We start from the raw sequence: 27,283 nt of genomic DNA on the forward strand, positions 1-27,283 counted from the left end.
AAGGCATTGAAAAATCATTTGTCGCTTCACTCTTATGAAAAAAAGTATTTGAAGTATCTGATGTTGATGTTCAGTGACATTTTGTATAACAGTTCCTCAAAGGCACAGAGTTTCAAACAAGGATTGAATAGGTATGGCTGTGGACCACGAAAACAAGCATTTTCACTGTGAAAAACACATTTGGATCAAATCGACTTGAAATTTTTTAAGCAGAAATGCTAAATATTCTTCTAGAGAATTTACTGTTTTCATTTGGTTTTCTATGATAGTGAACTGAACATATTTGGGTTTTGGAGTAAGTTAAGCCAATATGTCAGCTTGGGCTTTGGGAAATAGAATAATACAATTTTCTGACATTTTATAAACCAAACCATTGATTGAATAATTAAAAATAATTGGCAAATTCATCAATGACGAACAACTTTATTGTGAGACAGTTTTCCCCTTTCAATGCACCTTGGAAGTAGATGAAGTTGTGCCAGTAAACCCTAATCAAATCCATCAGTTAGCAAGGTAATCATTAGTCGATGTCCTATTTCTTACATAAAAATGATTAAATTCAAAACTTCTCAACTTTTAATGTCAGTCAGTATGCAAAAACACTTACTGTAAATCATCAACTATCCACACAGTCAAAAGACATAATTTAGCAAAACATTACAAGGTGTACACTGTATCTTAATGATGAAACAATGAAAATACCCTTTGTTATCATTGCTGCCCCAAAGTCATATGTAGACCACAAAGAAGTTTTGGGGGGGGAAAGAAGAAGAAAAACATCTTGTGGTTGATACCTTTTTGTTGTGCAAAACAGAAAAGAGAACAGAGCTCATTCCAGCAAGTCAAGATGTGTGTTCTAACTGCCATTTTGTGGCTGTGAATGTAGTTCACGTTTTCTGCAGTGCATCCCGTTTGAGAAAGTGACATTTAATAAGGGATTATCGTCGATGGGAACTGACTCATAGTTGAATGAATGCCTGTGTCTCTTGGTGATTCCTCTATCAAGTGGGGAAACCCAGGTGTGGCTTTATACCTATGCAAGACTGTACTTTGCTTTTGCATTGGTTTTTGGAAGAATTGCCATTTGGTAAACATTTAAGTGATGGGAACCAAAGCCTGTCACTGGTAGATGTATACAACATATACATGCATATATAATGCACCTTTATACTCGCTTAGTTTCTTTATTTCTTAAAATTATGAGAATCTTTAAAATAAGGATTTTTAATTCTTTATCATTCAAAACTGAAAGCCCCATTTTCACATGCAGTAACTGACAGAACAATATACTCACAGCAGTTACGAACAGCATAGGACTGTAAATTTTCAGTCATATTAACTGTGAAAAGGCTTATTTTTCATGACATTTCTATATCTATAGAAACATGTGGTAATATTTTGTATGAAACTGAAATTATAGCAACACCTCTGGTCATTTTTTGTCAAGTGTTTGGTCTAAACTTTGTATTAAATTATCCTAGTGAAAGTACACTAAGTTATTTTGGCTGGGGTTTGGGAAATGTTTCCTGACGGTTTAACAGTAGGTTGACATGCACAGGAAGGTGAACAGAGAGTTGAGAAATGCAATCCAAACACACTCTTCCTTCTCTTTGTCTGTCTTTGTGATTACGTCCCATGGAGGTGGGACAGAGCTGTTGAGTAACTGGCTGTGCTGCATTGTAGAGACTTCATTCTGCATGCATGGGTCAGAGGTGAGGTTTCCTCTGTTAGCTCTGCTGTGTGGTGTAAACTCTCTCATCCTTCCTCCGTCTGTTCAGTGCCTCTGTGTCACTCTGAGGTGAGTCACGATATTCTGCTCAATTTTGCTTATCTGAGGACAGTTCCTACCCTTAGCAGTTAGTGACTGACGGCAAACACAAGTATCTTTTCAGATCAGCTACCTTCCTTGTTAGAAACTGAGGGATACTCAGGCTTTGAGGACCACACCGTTCTGGTTTGTGTTTACTGTATTAGAGAAGTGTGTTGTAATATTAGAGGATCTACTATATCCAATAAAGATGATATCTTTTAAGATTTGTACTGTGTAGAAAGACAGATTGATGCTCCTTCTCTCCCAGTAAACGAATGGAAATGTACCTAAAATAAGTGGCATGGCGTCAATTAATAATAATAAAAACAAAAGAATCAGACAAAAATCAACTACATCAAACATTTGGGGAAACCGTGCAGCTTTTCTTTCTGCATGTGTTTTGACCGTCAGTGCTATGTAGATGTGTTCTCTACAATAGTGGTAGGGCATTTATGAATACATTTTTTCACATTCTGCATGTCAGAGCCAGGTACATGGAAGATAGGTGGTGAGGCACGTTATGCACCAGTAAATAGGTGACCACATTTTTCACCAAGATAGCACAGAATTTGAATTAAGAGGTTAGCCACACTGTACATGTTAGGCTTTGATCCTTATGAGGTTTTTTGTTGACTAAATTCTTAACTGAGGTTGGGTTAGCTAGGCACGAGCATTAGAATTACTTGATTTTATTTACTGTTAACTGTGCATCTCCTGTTTACTTCTCCCACTTCACTTGCTGTGTTGTAGTTTGTTGAATGCATATAATTTATCCAACAGGAAAATGTTTGTTTTTTTCACTTTCACAACTTTCACTACTGTTTCACAGACTTTTGAGTTGGAAATGCCTCACATTATACAATATGTTGTTCATGCATGCTGCTGCACCCACTTTTTCAGATCTAATTTAGTTGAGTTCATTTGTACATAAAAAACAGAGCTACAGTGGAAAATTGAAGTGCCTCGTGGTAAAAAAAAGTTGTACTGATAAAGACATAAATGTCCATGTTGAAAAACGGACATAAAAATATTATAGGCCTAAATTAATATTATTTTTCATTTTCACTGAGTTAAATCTTTTAACCAACATCAGTCCTAATCATAAGTACCAAATATTCATTAACCCTTTAAATGCCAGGTGGTTTACATAATGTCACTATTATTTTATTATGAAAAAAAAACAAAAAAAATGTATTATTTTCTGTATATACTGTATACTAAATGCAAGTCTAGGATATGTCGATGATTAGCAACAACACTGATACTTAAGATGTAGTGTACAAGGAAAAACAAACAAATAAAACCTCAAAAAAGGTTTGGGGCATTTTAATGCGACATGTGAGCTGCTGTTGAAGTGGAGAAAGAGAACAAGAACTGGTTGGTCTGACTCTGACAGGACGTGTCCTGTCTTGTTTTCATGTTTACCAGCAATGAGAAAGCAAATAACACAAATATGAATTTGGGTATGTATAAGATATGTAAGACCACAGTGAATGTTCACAAACAGTGATGGATAGATCATCCACAAGCAGCCAAAACCTGTCCGTTAAGCCATTAGCAGAGTAGTTTTGTCGGTCGGCTCAGATTCAGTCGTCCCTCAGGCTGTTGACACTATAAGCGACAAAGCTACAAAACGGCCGTTCATGGCCAGCTAGTGTTGGGCGTCAGTTTGTAGCTTCATGATACCGGCTTCCATTGAAAATGACTTGTAGCCTGTTACTTTGTTGCCAGTAGTCTGAACTCACTGTGTCTTTTGAGAACTGAGATGTTGCAGCATTTGTTTGAGCTGTTTTTTTGTGTCAAATCTTTTCATCGCTGCTCTGACGCTCAGTTTTTTTGACCGCTTAGATCCTGCAAAACTCCCGAGTTGGAAAACGTGTTGTGTTACTATGACAACCTGCAACCATGAGTTTTCATTTCAGGTTTTTTCAGGTTGCATTTTAAACTGTTTTTAATATAGTGATTTTCATATTTATTGCTTATTTATTCTGTTTTGATATGTTCAAAACTTACCATAAAGATTAGTTAATGTAAATTTCAGTCATTGTTGTAAAAAAGTGGTGAAATATTATTAAAAATGCATTCATCCCGGGACACCCAATTTGCCCTAATGGAAACAGGAAAATTGCATGTATTTACCTCATAGGCCAAATATGAGTAAATGGTTCAATCTGGTGGAAAATAGTAAAAACTACAATTTTGAAGCCACTGCTCTAGATTGAAAGCCTGATATAATAGAATGCATGATTTTATGCTGCACTGGTTGTGGGATCAAAAATGACTGTTTTAATGGCTTTAAATGGGTTTAAATGGGGACATTTTTGTCCATAAAGATCTGAGTGTCTTTTTTTTGGCTACACAGCTCATCATAGACTTATTATAGGAGACGAGGCTGAACTTCCAAAATTCAAAAAGAAAAAGCACACCCTTGTCAAAATTTATGCCATATACATTAGCACAGCCAGAATGATTGAAAAATCGCAAAGTAAGAAGACAAAAATGTCCCTGTTGAGGAACAAGGGATCACTTCACACTCTGTGAAACTTCAAATTCAGTCATGTAAGTCATATTCTAACTCCCATTGTTTGCCCTTTATAGTGCAAAATGAATCATGTAGTTTAATTAACCTCCCACAGGCTAAATGTCTTCAGCATCTCCATCTATCTTTATTAACAATTACACTTTGCAGCATCCATGGAAGGATATTTCCATCATACTGTCTGGGGTTTCCTCCTTTCCTCCCTTAAGGGCTGAAATTCGTCTTTTATATTAGAATATTCTCATGTTGTTTTGTCCCTAAACCAGTCCTGCAGAGTGGTGTTTACTACTGTATTGCAGATTTCTGGTGCCTGCTAATACTGTGTCTTTAATTTCAAAGATATTTTCTCAGACATGGTTAAAAACAAACTGGTTTAGAGGCGGGACATCAGAATCAGATGTAGTGTGTTTCTCTTAGGGCCAGCATGTTTCCTCTCAGCAAAGAAAATAATCCTAATCTAATGTTTAACAGAGTCAAGGGGTATTAACATAATAACTCTATGATGCAAAATATGCACACATAGATCAATATATACTTAAGTAGTTAGTATTAGTAGTACATAGTAGTAAGTCCTTGCTTGCATGTGATGAGCTATGTGCTATGTAATACATTATGAAGCGTTACTATAGTGTGACCGGTGAGCTCTCATACAAAGGCTTGTCTGTCATGTGAACAAGTTTTTGCTCGTGTTGCAGGTTGTATTGAGGATCTGAGTTTCAATTCTCCATCGTCATTTAGGATCACATCCTCTTCTCCTGCCAAAAAACTGATTTTTTGCTTTGCTCAACACTTTTCTGTCCCTCTATGATCATGAGAATATAACACTGATGTGATCATATCAGTGTTACAGTGCTTTTGAGAGAAAGAGCCTCAAGTTAGTTGAGTTCAAATCAAATTCAGGAGAGATAGAGTCTAATGGATCCAAAGGAGGAGACTGAATGAGAAGCACTGTACACATTTAAATAGGTTAAAATAATGCCTAGAAATGTTTAAAGGACGAACAGATCTGTAAATCTAATTCACCTGACTGGAGGAAATGAATAGACAATTCTGATAATCAGTCATTGGTCATTAATAATTTATCAAGTAGTACATAATATGTACTTTTGTATTTGCTTATTCCAGCCCCTCCAATGTGAAGATTTGCTGCTTTTCACTTTTTCATACAATTTAGAGCTGAAGCAATAAATTCATTAGTTGGTCCAAAGAAAATTAATCTGAAACCTTTTTGATAATCGATTCAGTGTCACTTTTCAACCAAAAATGATAAACATGCTCTAATTTCAGTTTCTGAAATGTGAGGATTTGCTGATTTTCTTTGTGACGTATGATAGAAAAGAAAATATAGCACACTAAGCGAATGCAAACAGAAGTAAATGGACATGTTCCTTTCAGTCAGTTTGTTTTAGTGACATTGAACATTGCACAATTTGTTCAGTTAGTAGGGGCCATTTCCTAACAGTCTCATTTCTGCCATGTGAGCGTTTTCTACAACACTGCCTTGGATCTTGGTTTACAACATGTCACTTTGTCAAATGAATTCTTGCAGAAAAGATCATACTGAAGATTATCTAATCTATCTAAAATCTGTAAGCAGTTATTGCTTTAAAAAAATCTCAGCAGCCTTGCTCCCTCCTGTCCATGCTCCCCCTGCCCTTCCCTGCACAGGATAAACACATTGGCAATGACTTCTATGTACTGTATGTACCTTTGCTGAGTAAAACCTGGTCTGTGTTACACATTTGAGGGATTTCTCAGTTGTACTCAACAGAGACACTCAGAAAAATAAAACCTGCTTCTAGTCCACTGGATATTTTGGTAATCACAGGGTGTTACAGACATATTCTAAAATTAAACATTACCACTGTAAACACAGGTATCATGGAATTTGTCCTTGTTTACCACTTGTAGGGTTGGGTTCTGTTATGACCTGGCCAAATGAGAAAACAAGCTTGCTGTTGTTTGGTTCATGTACGCTGGTGTCTGTACTGTACTTTCCCATACACCTCTCTGTGATAGCAAGTGGACTGTCTTTTTGCCATACAGCAGAGTGATGAGTGAAATAACTGTCATGTGAGTTTCAGTAGTTGGAATCTCATTGTAAACTTTATCATATCATATACATGTACATTTTTGAATCTTAGAAACTCAATACATCTGAATCGGGACTTCCAGTATTCTGGGCAGGAAATATGTCCTGTCAATCTGTGCAGTAGCTGAATTGCAAAGTTATCAACATATAATATACGGTTTGTTAGTCATCATTAGCTTTAACATTCAGTCAGAGGTGACTTACTGGTAGTTTGTCATTATAAGCAGTACACAATACAACTTGGATTAAATAACAGAGTTTTAGGGTTTTTTGTATAACATTAGGTACTTAAAATGTTGACACCTAAATAGATTTGATAAGGGATTCAGATCTGTGAATTTGATACTGCTATTAAACCCCACCCCTAACCCTTACTCTTTACTATTTCTATCCATTTGTGAGCTACTTCCTTGTAATAAAATTTGCACCACTTTGCATTAATAGTTTTGGTTCCTCTGAGGCTAGACTGTCTCATTCATAGAGGTGGCACATGATTGGCTTGGCCTTCAGTTTCTGTGTAGTTTTGGTGCAGCTTAGAAGTTGATAGAGGCTGCTAGTCCTAGGGGCGGCTGTGGCTCAGGAGGTAGAGCAGGTCGTCCACTAACCGGAAGATCGGCGGTTCGATTTCTGGCTCCTCCAGTCCACATGCCCCTGTGTCCTTGGGCAAGACACTTAACCCCAAATTGCTCCTGATGTACTGGCTGTGCCATCAGTGTATGAATGTGTGTGAATGGTTAGCTTCCTCTGATGGGCAGGTTGGGACCGTGTATGGTAGCCCCTGTACCCATTCAGCGTATGAATGTATGTGAATGGGTGAATGTGATTCGTAGTGTAAAAAGTGCTTTGAGTGGTTGGAAGACTAGAAAGGTGCTTTACAAGTACAGTCCATTTACCGTTTAGTCTTCTCTGTCATAACCTCATTTTTGCAATTAATCAATTTATCATTCGGTCTATAAAATGTCAGAAAATATTGAAAGATCACACAGTCAAAATTTCCTAAAACCCAATTTGACACCTTTAAATCTCCAAAACTCTCCAAAAAAAGATATTCAATTTAGACCAAAAGAGACCAAAAGAGACCAAAAGAGCAGCAAATTCTTACAGTAGAGAATCTGGAAGCAGAGAATGTTTGGCATCTTTGCTTGAAAAACTAATCGATCAATTGACTAATCGTCTGAGCTCAAAAACCAATGTCTCAAAAATAAATATGGTCATTTAAGGATGCTACAGTGCTACACAAATATATCTGCTGTGGATCCTCATATTCAAGTGTCAATGTCACTGCTGGTAGCCTCAAGGTTGAGAAAGCAGATGTGGATATAAAAAGGCATGATAACAACACAAAATCTTGGCAGTAGCAGCCTTTTTCATTTAACAGTTTCCTGTCAGGAAGGCAGATTTCCATCAGCTGCTGTCTGCAGTTAAGCACAGAGAACCAGTTATACATCGGGATGAAGTAAAGATAAGAAGGTGTTGTAATATGACACATTAGATGTGACAGACAGCTAACAGATAGTGAATACATTGAAAGTATGGTGCCCTGTCATTCAACCCTTGGTAAACAAAAGATTAAAAAAATACAACACTGTCTTAGTCACTGCTCATCCTGTTACACAGCAGAGCACTAACACCTCTAGACCTCTAGTAGTGAGGGAAAGCACTTGCAAGACGTTTTTCTACTACATGTGACGCAATCAGTTCCGATCACTTCAGTCTCCAAAGTCTTACTCCCACATCTCTCCCCACGCTGTGGACATTTCTCCAGCTGGACATTTTCCTTTCAGTCAGTTTGTTTTAGTGACATTGAACATTGCACAATTTGTTCAGTTAGTAGGGGCCATTTCCTAACAGTCTCATTTCTGCCATGTGAGCGTTTTCTACAACTCTCAGCTTCCTGTTGGGTGCATCTCACAAGGTTTCTCCCACTTTCCTTATGTACTAAAGATTTCTTAAGTATCAGGGAGCTTGGGCTCAGAATTTAACATATACAATGAAAATGCATAATTTGTTCTTGATAAAAAACATATTCATGCACACTAGATGCTGTGTTGTGGGAAAAAATTGTTGCATGTCTTACAAGACAGGAAGCTTTAGGGATCGTTTGTCCTTTGATTGACTGCAAAGAAATTGCTGATCTGAAAGTTGTGAACAACAAAAGCTGACAGTGAGAGTCAAACCACAGCACATGCAGAACATCACATTTACGGCAGCCTACTCAACCAGTGCACAGTTTTGTTTCCATCTGTGGGTCTTCTTGTAGTGAGATGCTGCAGATTTGTGGTTAAAATAATTTCACTTTCCTCTTCCCACAGCAGTTCAACTCATTTTGTTGCTACTGTTTTTTCATAAAAGCTTCCTTTTGTCTTAGTATTGTCCTGACAACACACAAACTATCTGAGCCTTTTTACTTGCAAATTCAGTTGAATTCAATTCACTTTAATGACCACACAGCTGAGTTCTTGAAATTGTTGTGAGATAAACATAATAAGATTCAATAAGGGATTCGAAAGATTCAGATTCCATGAGTGGATTAAATCCTGGATTTGAATTTGATAAAATGCTATCGAACCTCATCCCTAATCATTCAAAATATAAAGTTGTGGGTTTAAAAAACATACTTGGCCACACAAAATGTGTTTGTAACAATGGATCCACCATAAGACCATGTAAAAGTGCAGTGGCAAAGCACCATTTTTTTTCATTTTACATACTATACCATACTATACTATACTATACTATATATACTATCAACTGCTAGTGAAACACTAACACTGCTGCTAAATGTACAGTAGAGGTCACCACGAGCTAGTTGTCATTGAGCTGATCTGTGAATGCATGAGGTGAAGGATGTGGTAGATTAGAATAGCTGCTATCTGTTGAAAACTCACCCATTTGATTGTGGTCTGACAACCAGCCCAAACATAAACAACAGCTTCGTTCTCTTGAGGGTTTCTTACTTCTTGGTTTGTTATACTGTACATTATTGATGTCCCATTTTTCAACTTTGATTTTAGTAACAGTGTTTTTAAAAAATGCCAACTTCAAGAGAATAAACTTACAGGTTTTCAGTGTTTCCTCCAGCTTATTTACTGAAAATATGTAAATCTTATCATGGAGTTACATCAAGGCTGACTGGTAGCTGATAATCAGTAAAAGACTTTTTGTCATCCTTTGTTTCTTATCACACACATTTCTAATTATCCCTGGGCCTATTTGAATCAGGTCTAACTGTTCATGGGTCCCTTTTGGATGTGTCTTTTTTAAATTTATGCACTTTGGGTTCAAGTAGGTTTCCACATGTTCATTTCAGATCTATTACTATTACTGGACAGCCAAATGGGTGAGGGACATGTTTGTTCTATGTGTCTTTAAGACATGAATATTTTTATACTCATGTGTTTTGAGGCTGTAAGTTCCTTTGTAAATGGGATTCCTGGATTCAGATCTAATAGGGAAAACTTTAAGAGTTCTGTTTAACTGAGTCACACCAAAATACATCTGTGACTGTTTCCAGCTTTAGTCACATTCTTTAATTACAACCCACCCAGATATACAGTCATACACAGACAGTCAGATTAAGCTGGTATTCTGACTGTCTGATACTGGTGGGTTATAAACAACCAATAGTGACCAGATGGTGATGTCCACTGAACTCATCATGAAATTATAGTTTCTTCAGTTTCTGTGGCACAAATGAACAAAATGTGTTGCTTCCTATTAATCATTATATCAGCATTCATTCATCAACAGAAGTAATTGAAAAGCTTTCATGAAATGGATCTTGCTGTAGTGTTATCATTAAGGCATAGAGAACAAAAGAAAGATATTTATTACAATATAAAAATGTTTAAGCTTACTTTAATGCATCTAAACAGTTAAGGGGGGGAAGGGAGGGGGTTTCTACTTTTCTTTACTTACTGTATTCTTTAACAGACAGTTTCCAATTTAAATCTTTAATTAAAGAAATGTTCTTGTATGGCTGCTTGTGTTTAGACATCATTTAACATTTAAGATGTTTTTCTTCTTTTGTTGAATAAAAAGGGATTTAGGAAAAACTGACATAATGTCTACAATAGAAAAGGTTAAATGTTTGGTAAAACCACAGTGTTAATGTGATTGGTGTTTCCCGTCATACTGGAGCCACATCCAATTAAAAAAAAGTGTGTCTGGACTGAAGCCCAACAGTAACTTTACTTCAAAAATATATATTGATAGTATTTGTTCACTATAGTTCATATTATCACAAAAATCTATCAAATATGTAATCTATTGTAAGTACAGATTGTGGTTTTTAAAAACTGGGATTTTTGCAAACTGCTTGCGTGACACAGACTGTGGTCTGGAGTACTGCAGCATCTATAGTAGTTGTATAAGTTGGAGACAATGAGGAAACCACTTTCCCTCAGGATTTGCAGTGCTCATTCACAGATTTACTGACAAGGCTGAACAACTGACTTGACACTGAGCAGCGTTACCGAATGCTGGGCCTTGTTCGAGTATCAAAATATTACGCAGCATTTTGTCAGAGCTTCTTTCACAAATGTATTACCAGAATGTTGGTCATCCATGACAGTGGGAGAGAGGTAGAGGGAGGCTGAGAGAGGGAGGGAAAAGCAGAGAGAGGTAAAATCAGACATACTTAACTTAAGAAACATTAAGACAGATAAAGTTTGGCTTAAAATATAAAGATTTTGGTGATTATTGTGTTTTAAAGCCTCTTGTGATCTGTCAGTGTCCGTGACAGAACTCCCAGTAAGTTGTCAGCTGTTTGTCAGGACTTCAGGCTCTTGTATCTTTTTCTCCTGTAGCATTTTCACTCTGGCTTCTTGTATACATTCATTGCTAACTTTTGTTTATATCTCTGTTTTTCAGCCATGGGCCTATGTTCTAAACTGGGAAGCCTCCTGTTTTTCCTTGGGCTTTACGGGATCTGTTCAGGATTTCTACAAGGTGAGCTGAGTCACACTGTTTTCTCAAAGAGCTACATGAATACTATAAGAGCTCTGAGACTGTTTAAAACAGATCTGTGCCACAATGTACAGGGAAATGAGATAGTGTTGCAGTGTTGCAATATCATTTTTACATTTTATCATATATTTATATATATATAAAGTATTACATTTCATATGTTTTTGCCAAGTTGTCAAGTCTAAGTTCAACAGCTGCCTCCAGTAGAATTCTGTTGCCCTCTTCTGGACACTGGTGTAATTAAAGTAACTTCAGTGTTTCTGGTTGCTGTGAGCTCTTCAGATGTCTCACACTGATTTCAGACTGTTCTTGGACAAAAGAAAAACAGCAGCATACATGCTCAGCAACAAGGTAAACAAAGGCAGAAAATACAGTTTCCTGTTTCTGTGAGACACATTTAGGGAAACTGGAATCTCTCAAAATATATAAACAAAGAAAACTTAACTGTTAATGTACCATTTTAGCTACAAAATCTTTCTGACCCACTTTGCTGCTTCACACATAGTTAAACTTTGTTGGTTGGTCAGGTTCTAATCCCAGTTAAACCACTTTAGCACCAAACACTCTGCATTTTATCAGGAATTATTTCTAAAGTAACTTTAGGTTAGGTAAAACACATTGAGTTGAAAAGTGCAATATAAATTAAATTGTCTTGCCTTGCTTTTCAAACAATTATTTATTCCTGGTAAATTCCCTAATTTGACATTGAAAAGTTTGCTCAGAGTTCTATTAACACTGAATGGATGAATAAATGACAAATCCATTCTCCACTCGTATGTTTTTGTTGCAGAGAACTGTACCAACTACAAGCTCCAGTTTGAGAGGGTTTTCTCTGTTCCCGGGGAGGTAGCTATGCTGAATAGCACCTTGGTGTCTCCAGATGTCTTCAACTTCACCTCAGTGCCTTATAACATCACCTGGTATGAGTCAAAGACTGGCAGAGAGCTGAGCAACCAGCCTGGTCAAATCCTGGTGCAAAGGGAGACTCTGTGGTTGCTTAACGTGACGCTGGACGACGACGGGGAATACATCACCATAGTGAGGTACGGTAGCATCAAATAAAATAGAAATAGCATTATAAGTTGGAACATTAAATATAAATTGTGCCCTTATGTGTCACCTATTCTAAATAACATCTGGAGCCGGACATTGTAGCTGTTTTAGGATCTGAAAATGTCTTAGTTTGGTGACTCATAGCGGTAGTATCACAAAAGGCACTGTGGCAGGCAGCAGACCATGTTGTCACTGCTATAATTAATTCAAGATTCAGGTGTGATAAAAGGAAACTGATGGTAAAATACAAACACTTGCTAAATAGCAGTGAGCCACAGAGCGATGGACTCACAGATATTAGACCTTTAGAGCTTGTGCCATGTGCAGTTTTCCTGAAGTCCTTAGATTTATCTGCTGTTCTAAATACTATTATTGAGTGAAAGGTTTGACAAGGGTTTGTTATCCTTAACCTGAGAAGCTCCTTATTCAGCTGCCCATTGCTTGAATATGAACAGATTCTCTTCACTGTACAAAAAAAAAAGCAAGAAAAAAAAGCAATTTTTCTCCTCTGTTTGACAGGACTCCTACCCGGTGCTACAGGCAGACCATCAGGCTGGAGGTGAATCAGTCAGATGCTGGAGAGTGTGTGAGGCCAAAAAAATCTGGTCAAACGCTTATGGAAGGAATGGATGACAATCTGTCCTGCCCTCTGAAAGACTATATAAAGAAACTGGACAGCTACAACATCACTTCCTCTATCAAGTGGTACAAAGTGAGTTACTGTATGAGAAAGTCTCATTGACTGGTGACATAATTTACACCAGATATTGAGTATTAGTGCCATGTCTTTACAGACATAATCTGGGAACAGCTGTCAGTTTGGCTTAAATATGGTTGGAATTGACACAAAATTGTAATTGTCCTGTACACCACGCAGCAGATCCAATCATGAAGGGTCTTCACTTAGGCTAGATGCTTAATTATGTGCAGTAAGTGTCAGATACAGTATTGGTGCAAATTAAAAGTTATCACATATAGTGGGAAAAAGTCATTAAATTAAATTACAGCTTCAAGTTACCTTAATTATTATAACTTTCAATTGTGCATCCTCCAGAAGACTGAAGGAAGTTTAAGCAGGGTCCTGTTTTCCTGTTCTTTGTTTGTTTGTAGAGTTGAACATGATCTGAATCAAGGGTTAAGGGTAGATGGTGTTGTACATTATACAGATTGTAAAGCCATTATGGGCTATGTAAATACAATGAACTTGCTCTCTGCAAGAAAATCCTGATGTGGCCATGGCATTGTTATGAATTTTACTTGCATCTACTGCCATTATTTCTATGTCATCTGTTCAGATGTGTATTATTTTCATAACATGATGTACAGTAGTCAAATCTGGCCTTGAGACCAGCTGTATATAAACTGAGATGTGGTACATGTATGTGAACATGCTAAAAATTCTGGTGAAAGTGTTGTCCAGTGTCAGATATAAGCGGTTTCTGAAATCACTCCTTATTTACTATATAGTGCACTATAATCACCTGACATTTTATTTGAGTGTATAAGAGTGTAAATGTATCCACCATATATTGCCCTCAAAAATACCACAAAGCAAAGAAAAAAGCAGCATCCATGACATGGACTACTTTCTGCTAACAATTCCACAATGTAATACGCCACATTTTATAGAGGCGAATATTGACGTTGTGCTACTCTACAGTTGTCAGTGAATCTGATGATGGAAAATGATGGTTAGTAAGTCCAAAATCTTGATTTGCTGCTCACTATTGAGTAAACTATTGATTGTCAATAGTATAGGGAGATGTGAATAAGTGAACAAGGGAGTGATGTTTTGTCTGTGGAGCAACTCTACCGGTAAAAGTTTGAAGCACTCATTGGAGGTGTACTGTAGTACTGTAGTAAGTACTGTAATCTCTTCTTTTATGTTGCATGACTTCCTTTAGGCTTGCCTTACAGAGATGACGGTCTTTTCTTTGTCTGTTCAGCTTGGTGGTCGTCACTACTGATGATGAAAACCTAGTTCTTCTTTCAGCCAAATGAATTTGCAGATTATTATTATAACAAATCTTGACAGTTGTTAATGGGAGGGAACATCTCAAGTCTCATCCTGAATTTATCAAACAGTCAGATTGGATTTGGCTCGTTTTCAGACAGAAAAACTCTGTTGCATAAAGGGATCTGGCAGGTTTTAATCTGCTCACCAGGTTACTAACAAGACTGTCTCTCATAGAAAGACTTTGTTAGTTGTTGTTTTTTACAAATCATCATAATATAAAGCCTGATTTACTTTTATATTTCCTTTTCTCTTCCAGGATTGTAACCTCATAGTAGATGGGGAGGACAATATTACCTACTGGAACAAGACCAAACTGATGATTAAAGGGGTGATGCCCCACCACGAGGGCTCCTACACCTGCATTCTTACCTTCACCCTTGGTGGCGTCACAAGATCTGTGTCAGAGACCATTGACGCTTGGGTCAAAGGTTAGAACTGAGATGAGTAATTGACTGATTGAGAGAGAGGGACTTCATGCTATTTGTCCGGAACATGATAAAATGATTACAACAGAATGTACTATATTTAATATGTTTTAATTTTTAAAATCACCAAATTTACAAGCAACCACTAGTGAGTAGCGCAAAGGTCATAGCAGCCTGACAAGAGAATACTTTAGAATTTAGCGCCACCAAATGGCAGTGGGGCTTACTGAGTTTTCACCAACCTAGCAACTCCTTGATATGGTTCCATGTACAGCACATTTGAATGATTAGACAACCTCAACCTCTGTTACCATATGTATGAGCCACGCATGTATTTCATGTTGTCTTTCTTTTCAGAGGAGTATTGTTTGGTTCCAGAAGTGCGGGAACCAGCCAATGAAATCATCAAGGCAGAGATGGGTGAGCCTCTACCTGTAACATATTTTTGAGAAATGTTTTGCAATTTAACATGTGTATTGAGGAGATTGACATCAGCACTGTGTCAAAAATGCAGCCCCCTCATTCATTTCAGTTCTTTTGGGACCACTTTGATGGCACAACAGGGGTCCCAATGAAAAGGATTTCAGCAAAAAAATCATCTGCAAAAAAAAGTTTAACCTGGCTCAGTGTTTGCTGCAACACAATGAAATGTCATCTAACAATGCACTATGCACTGTACCAGTTAAGTACAAGTGGCAAATTCAAGGTGGTACAATACTTTGCAATGTGAACTGGGGTATTCTACTCTTAACTTCGCTATCATCAAATCAGAGGATAAAATGATTGTAGTTGTAAAGTTTTACATCAGAGTTGGAAAATCCTGTCTTGTATTATAAACCACTGTGAAGTCTTTTGACTCATGATAAGCTTTTACAATTATTGATGTATTATTCCAACCAGACTTGTACCTGTAAGATACTTTCACACACACACAGTGCCATTTTTGGTCTGAACTGGTCCGAGGCCCTTAGCTGACATACATCATAGTCTGTTTAAGATATACGTCTGGAAAATATTTGGAAATGTTCCATTTTTATGTTTTTAAATATCTATATATTTGATGGATTAAGAGAAATTGTTTTATTTATGTATTATGTTTTTTTTTGTGCATGTGTTTAGGTTCCAGTTTCAAGCGGAGGTGCCTGGTGTTTGTGCCGGGTGGTGGGTGGCCCATGATTGATATCTTTTGGTTGGTCAGAAACGAATTCGTTTTCAGCACTGACCCCTCTGACCATTTCTACACATCAGAAACACGGTCAGCACACTTACTTTTCCTTTCATTTGTTTTGTTTTATCTACTGCTTTTTAGGTACAATAAGTGAGAGATATATGGTATTTGCGTGAGGGGGCAGGAAAACTCAGCTGACATATGGCCCAAACATATTGTCACAAAGTTGTTTTTAGCAAAATTATATTCAGATTATACTAGCAAAAGATTTAAAATTATTGATTAATGCAGCTTTAATCCCATTCAAAATATCTTGCAGACTGGAATCAATCAGAACTGGGTCAAGTAAGCATGTACAACTAAACCAAGACTAAAGAGTAGACAGAAGTAGAATATTCAGTATAAAGAATAGAGACAGCTGCTCTATCCAGGCACAGACAGTGAAGCCCTACATTTTGTTGTATTAACTTTCTTTTTTTTCATCTCTCTGTCCTTAACAGTATGTGGAGTCAGGACAGTCCCAGAAAAGGTGTGTGGTTGGAGCGGATGCTGATGTTTTCTAAGCTGACGGAGAAGGATTTCAACATCAACTATACCTGTCAAGCATACAGTGACCGGGGAAATCCTGTGGGATATTTTACTCTGTTACCAGCAGGTAAAAACAGAGTAAACCTCTCAAACTCCTGATTCCTCTTATTAATTTGTTCTTGTTATTTCTGAAGGCTGTCAGATATTTCTAGTAGCCAGTTTACCGTAAAGGTCCTCTGTTCTAGGGCTCTAGCTTTCTGCACAGCCCTGTTTGGTTTTGACATTTTGAATTGTGTCTCAGCTGTGGATTTCACAATGGTTCTCTATGGGAAAATCTCTTTACAGACACATACTGTAGCAGCCACCTGAGAAATAAAGATATTGATGTTCCACTGGGAAATTTAGACATGGCTGAGATGTTACTTGATTTAAGACGACTTTTAATAATGATTAGGGCTGCGTCCAATAATTGATTATTTTAACTATATGTCAGTTATTTTCTTGATCAATTGATTAACCATTTGGTTTATTAAATGTCAGTTTGTTTTGTCCAGTGAGGCTGGAACCAGTGATTTTTTGCATTTTTGCTTAATAAAATACATAAATAATTAAACAATTATCAAAATTGTTACCAATACATTTTCTGGCAATCATACTTCACATCGTGTTTGTATGCATATATCCCCCCACCAAAAAATTAGATTTCTTTTTTTGCAATAATTTTTGAATACTGGTCAATTAATGTAAGGCCTAGTCCACATGGATATTTTTGAAAACAGGGTTTTTTCCTCCTTCATACTCAAAAAAAATCTGGTCCACACAGGCACTTGTTTTGTTTTTTTTTTTTAAAAATCTCTGTTGTTGTAAACAGCACCCCTAATCTGACATCAAAAAATGATTGGGGGAGGGTAGAGTTATTTTGGCCTTTCATCAAGTTACTGACAGAATTAACATTAATTAGTGACAGCTGATATGATCTGCCACCAGTGACGTTAACTGGTGAAAGCGACAGTCAACGCTGGCTAAAAATGAGAAGCTGCTACCTGAATGTTTTGTACACTACTTTTTGCTAATAAGAAAGAGAATTAGAGGCAGAGTACAGTGAATCTGTGTGTTTTGCCAAGCTCTGTGTCTATATAAGGAGCAAAATGCTCGCTTTGTAGACTGTTAGAGCAGCCCTGCAATACTGGCAATACCGAACAGTACAGTACAGTAATGAAACAGTAAAGAAAGGATTGACATTTGTAAATGTCTCTACTCTCAACACACATTCATGGTGGAGAAATCATATGTCCTGTATTTGTGATGTCCATCTCTACAGAGCCCGACCTCATACTTCCCATGGGATTGGTGTTTGGTGGTGTGACGGTTCTCTTTATCATCAGTGTCATCGTCTACTACCTTTTCAAGGTTGACATTGTGCTGTGGTTCAGATGAGCATTTCCCATCTTCTATACCAATACAGGTAACATTACACTGCAGTTTTGTAATTAGTAATGTGCTCTTTTTTACATAAAGTATGCAATGTAATAATGCCAGCCCACGCAAAAAATACTCAAACACTCCAAGATGGAAAAACCCACAGTGATGGTTTGACTTCTCATCACACACACATACAGTACCCCCACATACATCACAACTATCATACCAGAGCGCATGTGTCAACAGTGAGCGCGAACAAAGGAAACCACAGGGCCACCTCCACTGCTTCTGATCAAATGTCATCTTCTGAGTATGCAACAGAAGGACCTTTTAACAGCCATGACATTAGCTAGCTTTGTGGCTAACTACAGAAATCATTTAGTAACAGTTAAACTGCAGCATGTGTTTTCCAGCAGCTGTCAGCACTAAAAATGCTAGGGCTGCTGTTCATTTACTCACTAGAACAGTCTTACTGACTGTTTCACAAATAAATGCGGCTTTACACCACTCAACTACTGTGCTGTATGAGAGGAGGTGACTGACCGCAGTGACTAGCTTACTGTAGAAACACAGGCTGACAGGACTGCTGTCAGACTTATTTGGGTCATACAAAAAAGAAGAAATGAGGGGGCATGGCTTTAGATCATTAAAGTAACATATTTCACAAGTGAATGAGCACCTTATCATGAAGACATGTAACAGACCAACAAATGCTGATTATGTTCTTCTTACCACTGCTTACCGAGACATATCAGTATCAGAGGTTGAAAACCATTTTTTCTCACCTGAGCAAAAACACCAACCACTAAATAGCCTTTAGCATTACTTACAATGTTGAAAGGTAAACCTAATGAGATTTGATAAGGGATTCAGAAGGATTCCGATTCAATAAATGGATTTGATACCAGATTTGAGTTTGATTTAATGCTATCAAACCCCACACCTACATGCTTATAGGGTTTTATCCAGTGTTTCATATGCAAACGCCTCTGGATCAGGATTGACTCTCTACTGCCATGGGACACAAATTATCCACCACATACTGGATGTTGAGGATGTATGGTGAGGAAACTCTGGGTAACTAAATCTTTGAAACAAGATTTATTGATGAATGTCTTTTATGGATGAGGGTCTTTGTATAAAAGATTAACAATTTTGTCAATAAATGGAACATTTCAAAAGGAAACAGATCTTCCATTTTGAAGTTGTTTGTCCTTCCTAACCTGCTCCTTTTTCATTACAAATACAGTGAAGCACCAGTGATTTTGCATGTTTTAGCCCATAACCTACAAACTGTGTATATTGTTTACTTCTGTACACTGTGTAAATGAGCTTTCAGAGACTTGTAAGTTACTTGAGCTGGTAATTAATCACAGTTCACATTATTCTTATTTAAGTTACATAATTGTCATGTAGGAACACATTTGCAAACAGGGACTTATTTCATGTATGTTACAAAACAAACAAGGGCTTGAGAATGAAAAGGAGGATACTGTAAATGTTTATTGCATTAAAACAGTTATTGTTTGGCACTTGTCTCTGAAATTTTGGTTGTTGGAGTGTCTTTGAATGCACCTTCAGTTTACAAAGCACAACTTACTTTTCATGATGGTTTTAGCTTTTGAATACTCTTTATCTGGTCTTTCCAAGACACAAGTTAAATGTAACTTCAGATATGGAGAGAGAGGCAGTTTGATTAGATGTGGTAACTATTAAATAATCCATGATGCTCTTATTGGTTGGAGGGTTTCTTGGTACCAGTTCTCACATGTGAGGTCATCAGTAAAGATTTTCTGTTTGCGGGAAGGAAGCGCATATTAAAGAAGAAGTATCATAAAAGTAAAAGAACACAAAATGTTGAAAAAAAAAAATCTTTTTGGAATTTCTTAAATAAGTATGAACGAATAACTGACACACTCTTGAAGTAGTTCTGGCTTTCAGACAATATTGTCATGTGGAGTAGCAGGAATGGAACCAAATGCAGAGACTGAAATGCAAGACTGATGAAAACCTTTACTCTTGAGACTGGGCAGGCAAAACAGAAGCTGGCTGAGCATAGAGATACGAACTCGATGGAACAGAACAGAACAATGATCCAACTAAGACTCAACTATAAACCAGACCTTAAATACAAACTAAACTAGGAGCTGATAGGCTGGGAAGACACTGAGAGCAGGGCAGGGCTAACGAGACTGATATAGGGCAGGTGTGAAGGTGACAGCAGACTGGGGAAGAACACTGAGTCAAGGACAGGGCTAACGAGGACGAATGCAGGGCAGGTGTAGTAACAGAGTGACAGAAAACCAAAACCCAGAAAACACAATACTCTAAATCACAACCCAGCATAAATCAAACCATCACAGAATTACATAAACTTGAATACACACACTACAAGCTAACTACTAATGCAGTCCTCTAAACCCACCACTCAAACCGTAACAAGCAAAATCATATGACCAGGATTTGACAACAGAAATGTAACACATGAAACCCCGAAGAGCACAAAAACACAAAGAGTCCAAAAAACACACAAAGTCCAGGCAGGATGTGATAAATATACTATAGCTCTTACTTTCATATCTGAAGCAACTGAAGTCTGATGGCCTACATTTGAACTATTGAGCCGGCAATAAATCGTTGCAGTGCATCTATACTGCAAAGTAAGTGGTGCTTTTTTTCTGTTGAGTGGAAATTTCATGCAGGCGTTAGTGGAACAGAATTGAGTGGTTTGAAAAGAGGAGGAGGGAAAACCCAGCAGTTCTTCAGAAGTTCAGTGCAGGTAATAAGCACTTGTCCTTAAGTCTTCCCACTCAGCCTGGTAAGTTCATCAAAATTACACATTACATATAATAACAGTTTTTAAATCCACTGGAATAAGTATATTGCTGCTATAATCCTTCTACCTACAGTGTGTCTGTATGTCTCAACGCTTCTTTGATATATTTCAAATGTTCAGCAGTTTTATTGTAGAGGGACTAAGAGTTTGTCTGTTATACAGAGATTTTCATCGGCTTCACTGTTCTTTGTGGGGTACCACTTTACATCAAGGCAAATTAAAGGATGTCTGAGGGCACTAAGCTAACAGAAAATTCATAGTATCTTGCCCAAAATTATTTCAGTACAATATTTTAACTCAGTAATTATATATGTATTGATTTGGGTTGCCAGTTTTAAGGCACACATTAAGGGAAGGATTCCCATAACTGAAGAGCACTCACAGGGGGAAAAAAACCCTTACTAGTATTAAAACAGTTTGTCACACCACAGAAAAATGTGTTATTAACCACCCAGCCACATTTGAATGATTAAAACAATTGCCAAGTATATAAAATTAGATTTCATAATCATGGAAAAATAAGCAGTATTCTCTGCTCTGAAACACTAAGGGTGAGTCGGCTGAAGGAGCTGAAACCACGTCCCCAACTGAACAGCCTCCGAGTTAATGCTCATACCAAACTCCCATATTAAAATACACACTGTAAAGGAGGCCTTGTTTGTAGGTTTAATTCTAGTAACCCCTCTATGTCATTGAGCCATCATTTCAGGCCTGGCCAAAAAATCCTGAACATAGAAACAGTGGAAAACAGTTTAACGCTCTAACTCCACAATTCAGTATTACATAATTCACAGTCACATTTTCACGTTTTCAGCAATTATTTTCTAACCCATATAATGTGTTTAAAAAGAAATCCCTGATTTTCCTTTACATGGACTTTAATTTAGACAACAACAACTCCCTTTTCAACCCATTTCCAACACAAATAAACTTGTTAAATAAAATATATTTTGATTTGTTGCTGATTTATTGCAGCAGTGTATGTTTGATTTCAATATACTGACACTCTCTATTCTTGAACATTTTTGAAGTTTTTCCACTTGTTCTAAGAAATAAAGACACAAATGACTAAGATGGAAATTTATGCAGCGTTAAAACTTTGTCATGTCAGGTGTATTTTTTTTAATAAAGCCCAGAATCACACATTTGTCTCAGAGGGCTTTACAGTGCGCTCAACACTTTAACTGCTTCAGTTGAGAAAAATGTGACATAATAGAACAACTGTGCTGCAACTCATTTAATCTCAGAAAGCAGCTTAAACTGAAAAATGTTACAGCTGTTAAAAGTAAGATTTATCTATTCATTCATTTATTATAAGGTCACCATAGCAACACATTTCTACTAGTTGAAGTCTACAAGAGTCATATGTCAGTAAATGGCCCATTAAAATGTTTGTTGACACATGCTCATGTAATATTGTACCAAACATTTTCCCATTTTATGTATACTATAGAAACCTCATACTGTACATCACCATGTATATAAGCATTCAAACCCTCAACTCCTGTTGTGACAGTATCTTGATATGAGTGACGCAGTATTTTGCTTCCTGACAGGGCTCCAGCCCCACTCCCCCTCAGCTTGGCAGGGAGGGCTCCTTCCACCAGAATCTCAGAGGTGATCTAATGATTCCTGTTGTAAAGCCATCGCATGCCGGTTTCTACACCTGCCAGTGCAGAGTGCTCATCAACAACCAGCAGTACAAAGTCAGCCGAGCCATCCTGCTCTGTGTGCAAGGTGGGTGATGTGTAATGTCACCACACTCAATATGTCTTTTAAATCAACTATTTAAATCATATTCTATCACAGTTTGTTATTGAGAAACCTAATTATGACTACTCATATAAATAAGGGTGGGTCATTATTTGATAATATTGATTGATGAGGGACACTGCTGCACTGCTGATTGTCAGGTCTGCTCCCTTTAATGATAAAAATACAAATATAACTGTATTTATATTTTATATATTTAATGAAAGGTGAATATGAAAATAATCCATCAGTCATAAGACACCAAATAACAGTAATGATTTGGAGATGTCATTAGTTTGTGTTCTTACAATACCAGCATAAATTATAATCCAGCCCTGCCCTCTACTGGCCTAACAGGTGCATCACACAGAGTTCGGTTAGGGACAGGGAACAGGAAGCTCAACCTCACACAAAACCCAAACACTCCATAAAAAGTATATGCAAATAATAATATAATAATAATATATTAAGAAATATAATAAGTCATTGTTGCTGTTGGTAAGATTATGTGTACATGCATGTTTCTGAATATACGTGTGAATTTCTGTCTGCCAGGTCCAGACCCAGCTCAAACTACAACTACCACTGTGCCTGACATCTCCATGACCTCTGAGCCAGGGTTGATCAGCAGCAGCACTGTTCACAGTGAGTTGAACTCTCATTATAAATTTATTAAGACCATAACAATAACATGATGTCAGTGAATAGTGAATGTAATAAATATTATCTTTTGGGTTTACTTCTCTTTGCCAGCTAGTTATCATCTCATCATGCTAAAAATAAAGCATTTCATTTCGTACCAAGATGGCAGCAATTTGAAATCATTTTTTTTTTACATTTCTACGAATCAAACTTCCATGCTGGAACAGTAAATTGATGCTCGTACCATCAGATTATTTATAATGTAAATTTTGAATCCAGATGTTCATATCTGTTAATTAAATGTGTTTTTCTTCGTGTCTCAGCTCCTACACTTAAGCCACCTGTGATTGTCTCACCACTGAACGGAACAATATTTGAAAGTCCGCATGGTAAGTGATGAGATGATGAATCTCAATGAATGGACTCTAAAACTTAAAATCAAAATGAACACAAACTAGATTGACAATATTGATTAAACAAAGTCTAATGTCCAAGTGTAATGTATTCTCATTTAGGTTCAGGACTGGAACTGTTTTGCATGGTGCTCACTGGATGTCAAGCTGCAGATTCCACTGTGGTCACATGGTTGGTCAATGGCCAATCAGTGGAGTCATCGTACCTTGATGGACGGGCTCTGCAGGGGGCAAGGAGGCAATTGTTGTTGTGTTTGATGGATGCACTGAAACCTGAGGTCAAACCAAAAAACCTCTGGTTAAGTAATGAGAACTTAATCTAATCTTAAACTTAAATGTGTGAAGTAGTATGTTATCCTACAAAATGCACAATAACGCACTTTGTTGCCCTCCAGATGGCAAAAGTAGATGACTAATTGACTTAAGATTAGACTAAAAATTACTTTCAAATTGGAAAACAAATTGCCAAAGTGATTTTTCCAAGGATTTATTATTTTTCAAAAAATGGTTTTTGAGGTGTTGCTGCAGCTATTGCAAGACATATTTTTGTTTTACTTTATCAGTTATGGGTAAGCTGTACATTGCATTGTGGGACAATTATGTCTGTTAACAGTACATTAGATTTTTTGCTCTTTAAAAATGCATGCTTTATTTCCCATTCTTCCAGCTAAATATACTACAATAAATATTAAACAAAGATAATCAAAACACTGTTAAAACTGATTATTACATAAACATCTTGTGTAGTTTCACCCTTGATGTACATCTGATACAAGATAATACATTACCGCATCATCCACATCAGTAACACCATGTAAACAGGTGTCTGTCTCAATGTTTCCAGGCACACTAGGGTGTCTGAAGGGTGCCAGATTGAGTTAAGGCTGATTGTTGTAGCTATGACAGAAGAAGACATACAGACGGAGCTGAAATGTGTTACTCAGAACGAAGGAGGGAGACGGGAAGTCGTCACACAGCTTCAACTAGAGAGTGAGTTGTGTGTGCATGTACACACACACACACACACACACACACACACACACACATATATATATATATATATATATATATATATATATATACATATATATATATATATACACTTTTGTCACTGAACATATTGGAACCAAGGATGTAAATACTCCTTAAAACAGTATAGACACTCAGAAAAGCACAAAAATATTAACCAGTATGTTATATTTTTGGCCATCATTGGTGTCGGTTATGATAACATTATACTCACTGAAAAAATTGCAGGGGAAGAAGCACATGTATTTCTTGTCCAATCTGACTTTGTTGAGCGATGTCACCATGTTCTTTGATCTCAGTAATTAACATAGTGAGAACAATGTTATCATAACTGATAGAACCAATGGCCAAACCCAAGAAAATAACATCAGTCTTGTAATACATTCATTTACCTCTGTCCATCTCTCCCCAGACTCCACGTTTACATGGGTGGTGGTAGCTACAGTGGCGGTGTCCTGCTTCCTGACTGTAGTTTCTGTCTTTCTCTATGTGCTCTTAAAACCTAAAAGGAAAAAGAAAATGGATTACTTCCTGGCTCTGCAAAACAGCACCTTCTAATTCTTCCAGTGTACACACTCATTCCACAAGGAAAAGACCCTCTTAAATGTATTTGCAGTTGCATCAATAGAGCGTTTTCCTGCAGCATTTGGTGTCATGCAGTAGCATTAGCAGTGGTTGGTGTTCAACTCTTGCTACAGAGATTCAATGTAGAATTCAGTGTTTTTAAATCAGTAGCTGCTCATGCTGTTACCCACTGTCCTCCATTTCCTTATCCATGAATGAGCATTACACAAGGAACTTTTGATTCATATTATTTGTACTAATGTGGTAATTACATTTGGTTTCTTTATACAGTTTCAGTCATTGTAAGTTTCCTTTCATGAGATACAGATACTTTCAAGATACAGAAATATCCTACTTAAATCTAATATAGAATCACCAAACTGAGGCTGCTCACTGACACAGAAGTTGTAATATCTGGTCAAATTCAGTAAAGGCTTCAACAAAGGCTACATCTGCATATACTGTACATATATACAAAACTTTCATGTCAAATCATTTCATTTCTTTGTTTTTGTTTGAGTGTTCCAAAATTCAAACACTCCATAAGATAGTTATATATACAGTATGTATAAGTGCAATATATTTTTGTAGTTGAAAAGTGTTAAGACAATTTGATACATAACTGCTCTATCAAACGTATTTAACGATGTTGATGATCTGACTGCTCTGGCAATTCTAAAATCTAACAATACATCATTATATGTGGTTATTGCATATAAGACATTGTTCGGTAAAGTAAGTAGAGCTAACAAATAATAGTTATTAGGGTAGAAAGTACAATCTTTTCCTCTGAAACACAGTGGAATAAATGTATATTGCCTTTAAAATGGAAATATTCAATAAAGTGCTGGAATATGTACTGTACCTAAGAGTGCCAGCTTCTTCAGTTACTGTATTTTGTTATTTCCTTGATTTATGTATTAGATTTCATCTTATCTAATACATTTTGGTATTATTGTTACTTTGAATGACATTTTGGCTTCATTTACAATATATTCATGTTTAGCTGTGATTATCATATGTTTTACATCTTCTATGAAATGATTCATAATTTTTATCTCTAGTTTCTCTTTCATACAGTAATTTCTGCATGAAGCACTGTGTGTTGTTACATTTGATTTGATGAAAAAATATTTTCAAAAAGGATAACGTTTCTTAAAACATGAACCCCCTTTTTGCAACACTTTGAAAATAAGAAGCAATATGAATAAAACAAGGTAGGTGGATTTGCAGAATAGAGAATCTTTAAATACAATAAATCAGTGTGAAGAAGTTTATCCAGAGCATCAAGAAAGGTGATAGGAGGCAGACTCAATGACTTGTTTAATAACTAAAATAAAGGTGATTAATTCTGACCAGTGTAACCAAAACAACTGTCTCAAAAAATGAAATGAAAACAAACAAATCAAATTAATCTTAACAAGCTCAACTTAGGGAACTCAACTCAACAGTCGAAGGCAGGATCATGTGCACTTAGCTACACGGACATCCTCTTTTCTTTTTGCTCTTCCTCAAACCAACAACTCTCCCCTTAAATAGGCCCACCAATCTGTCTAGGCAGAACCATATTTCTCACAGGGGTGTTTCAGTCTCCCACACCTATAACAGGTAAACAATAATGTTACTTGTATCAGTTAACATTGTTTATACGAACACATCATCCACAGCATATAGTCTTCACCTTACGCCATACCATAAATCCCCCCTTACTTGGTCCAACCCATGACATCACTGGTGATGTCAGTGAGAGCTTGGGTGTCTCCCTCTTTTATCTCATGGGAAGCATGGTAGCTATGGTGAGTAATAAAGCAAGCTAATATATAACTCATATATAACTAAGAAACTCAGGACTTAAATCAACAAACAATAAGTGAACTTAAATAATACTAGTCTGTCTTGATTAAACCAGAAAAGCAGATGTAGATATAACAAAACAATGCTAAATGCAAACAAAACCCGTGACATTATGTGAAAGCAATGTTACAAATAACAATGTTAAACTGGCTAAACAAACAAATGGCAAGT

General features: G+C 36.9%; 2 protein-coding genes across 4 annotated transcripts; both read left to right on the forward strand.

The window, feature by feature from the left end:
• The first annotated feature begins 1,672 nt into the window (after positions 1-1,672).
• LOC122992049 (interleukin-1 receptor type 2-like) lies at positions 1,673-22,509 on the forward strand. Of its 3 annotated transcripts, none has more exons than XM_044365599.1 (10): positions 1,673-1,798; positions 11,314-11,391; positions 12,200-12,452; positions 12,982-13,174; positions 14,736-14,907; positions 15,262-15,324; positions 16,024-16,159; positions 16,573-16,727; positions 17,922-18,065; positions 22,415-22,509. In XM_044365599.1, exons 2-9 carry the CDS (start codon positions 11,316-11,318, stop codon positions 18,035-18,037), a joined length of 1,164 nt encoding a protein of 387 aa, XP_044221534.1. In that variant the 5' UTR covers positions 1,673-1,798; positions 11,314-11,315; the 3' UTR covers positions 18,038-18,065; positions 22,415-22,509. The 3 variants fall into 3 exon arrangements, with proteins under 3 accessions (XP_044221534.1, XP_044221533.1, XP_044221532.1); XM_044365598.1 differs by lacking the exon at positions 22,415-22,509 and adding an exon at positions 18,980-19,567; XM_044365597.1 differs by lacking the exon at positions 22,415-22,509 and having other exon boundaries at positions 17,922-19,567.
• On the forward strand, positions 22,126-26,122 carry LOC122992352 (interleukin-1 receptor type 2-like). Its single transcript, XM_044366124.1, has 7 exons — positions 22,126-22,143; positions 22,415-22,595; positions 23,166-23,255; positions 23,576-23,641; positions 23,768-23,903; positions 24,510-24,655; positions 25,107-26,122. The coding sequence occupies exons 1-7, from the start codon at positions 22,126-22,128 to the stop codon at positions 25,250-25,252; spliced, it is 783 nt and encodes a 260-aa protein (XP_044222059.1). The 3' UTR covers positions 25,253-26,122.
• Positions 26,123-27,283: the final 1,161 nt, after the last annotated feature.

This window comes from Thunnus albacares, chromosome 11, assembly GCF_914725855.1.
Source record: "Thunnus albacares chromosome 11, fThuAlb1.1, whole genome shotgun sequence".
NCBI classification, from domain to species: domain Eukaryota; kingdom Metazoa; phylum Chordata; class Actinopteri; order Scombriformes; family Scombridae; genus Thunnus; species Thunnus albacares.

Excerpts from the sequence above, each read along its gene's own strand:
- LOC122992049 (XM_044365599.1), top strand. The coding sequence starts at position 11,316 with ATGGGCCTATGTTCTAAACTGGGAAGCCTCCTGTTTTTCCTTGGGCTT. Across the intron at positions 13,175-14,735 it reads CCTCTATCAAGTGGTACAAA|GATTGTAACCTCATAGTAGA; the intron begins GTGAGTTACTGT and ends TTTCTCTTCCAG. Across the intron at positions 15,325-16,023 it reads AATCATCAAGGCAGAGATGG|GTTCCAGTTTCAAGCGGAGG; the intron begins GTGAGCCTCTAC and ends GCATGTGTTTAG.
- LOC122992352 (XM_044366124.1), top strand. Across the intron at positions 23,642-23,767 it reads AATATTTGAAAGTCCGCATG|GTTCAGGACTGGAACTGTTT; the intron begins GTAAGTGATGAG and ends ATTCTCATTTAG. Across the intron at positions 23,904-24,509 it reads GCTCTGCAGGGGGCAAGGAG|GCACACTAGGGTGTCTGAAG; the intron begins GCAATTGTTGTT and ends CAATGTTTCCAG.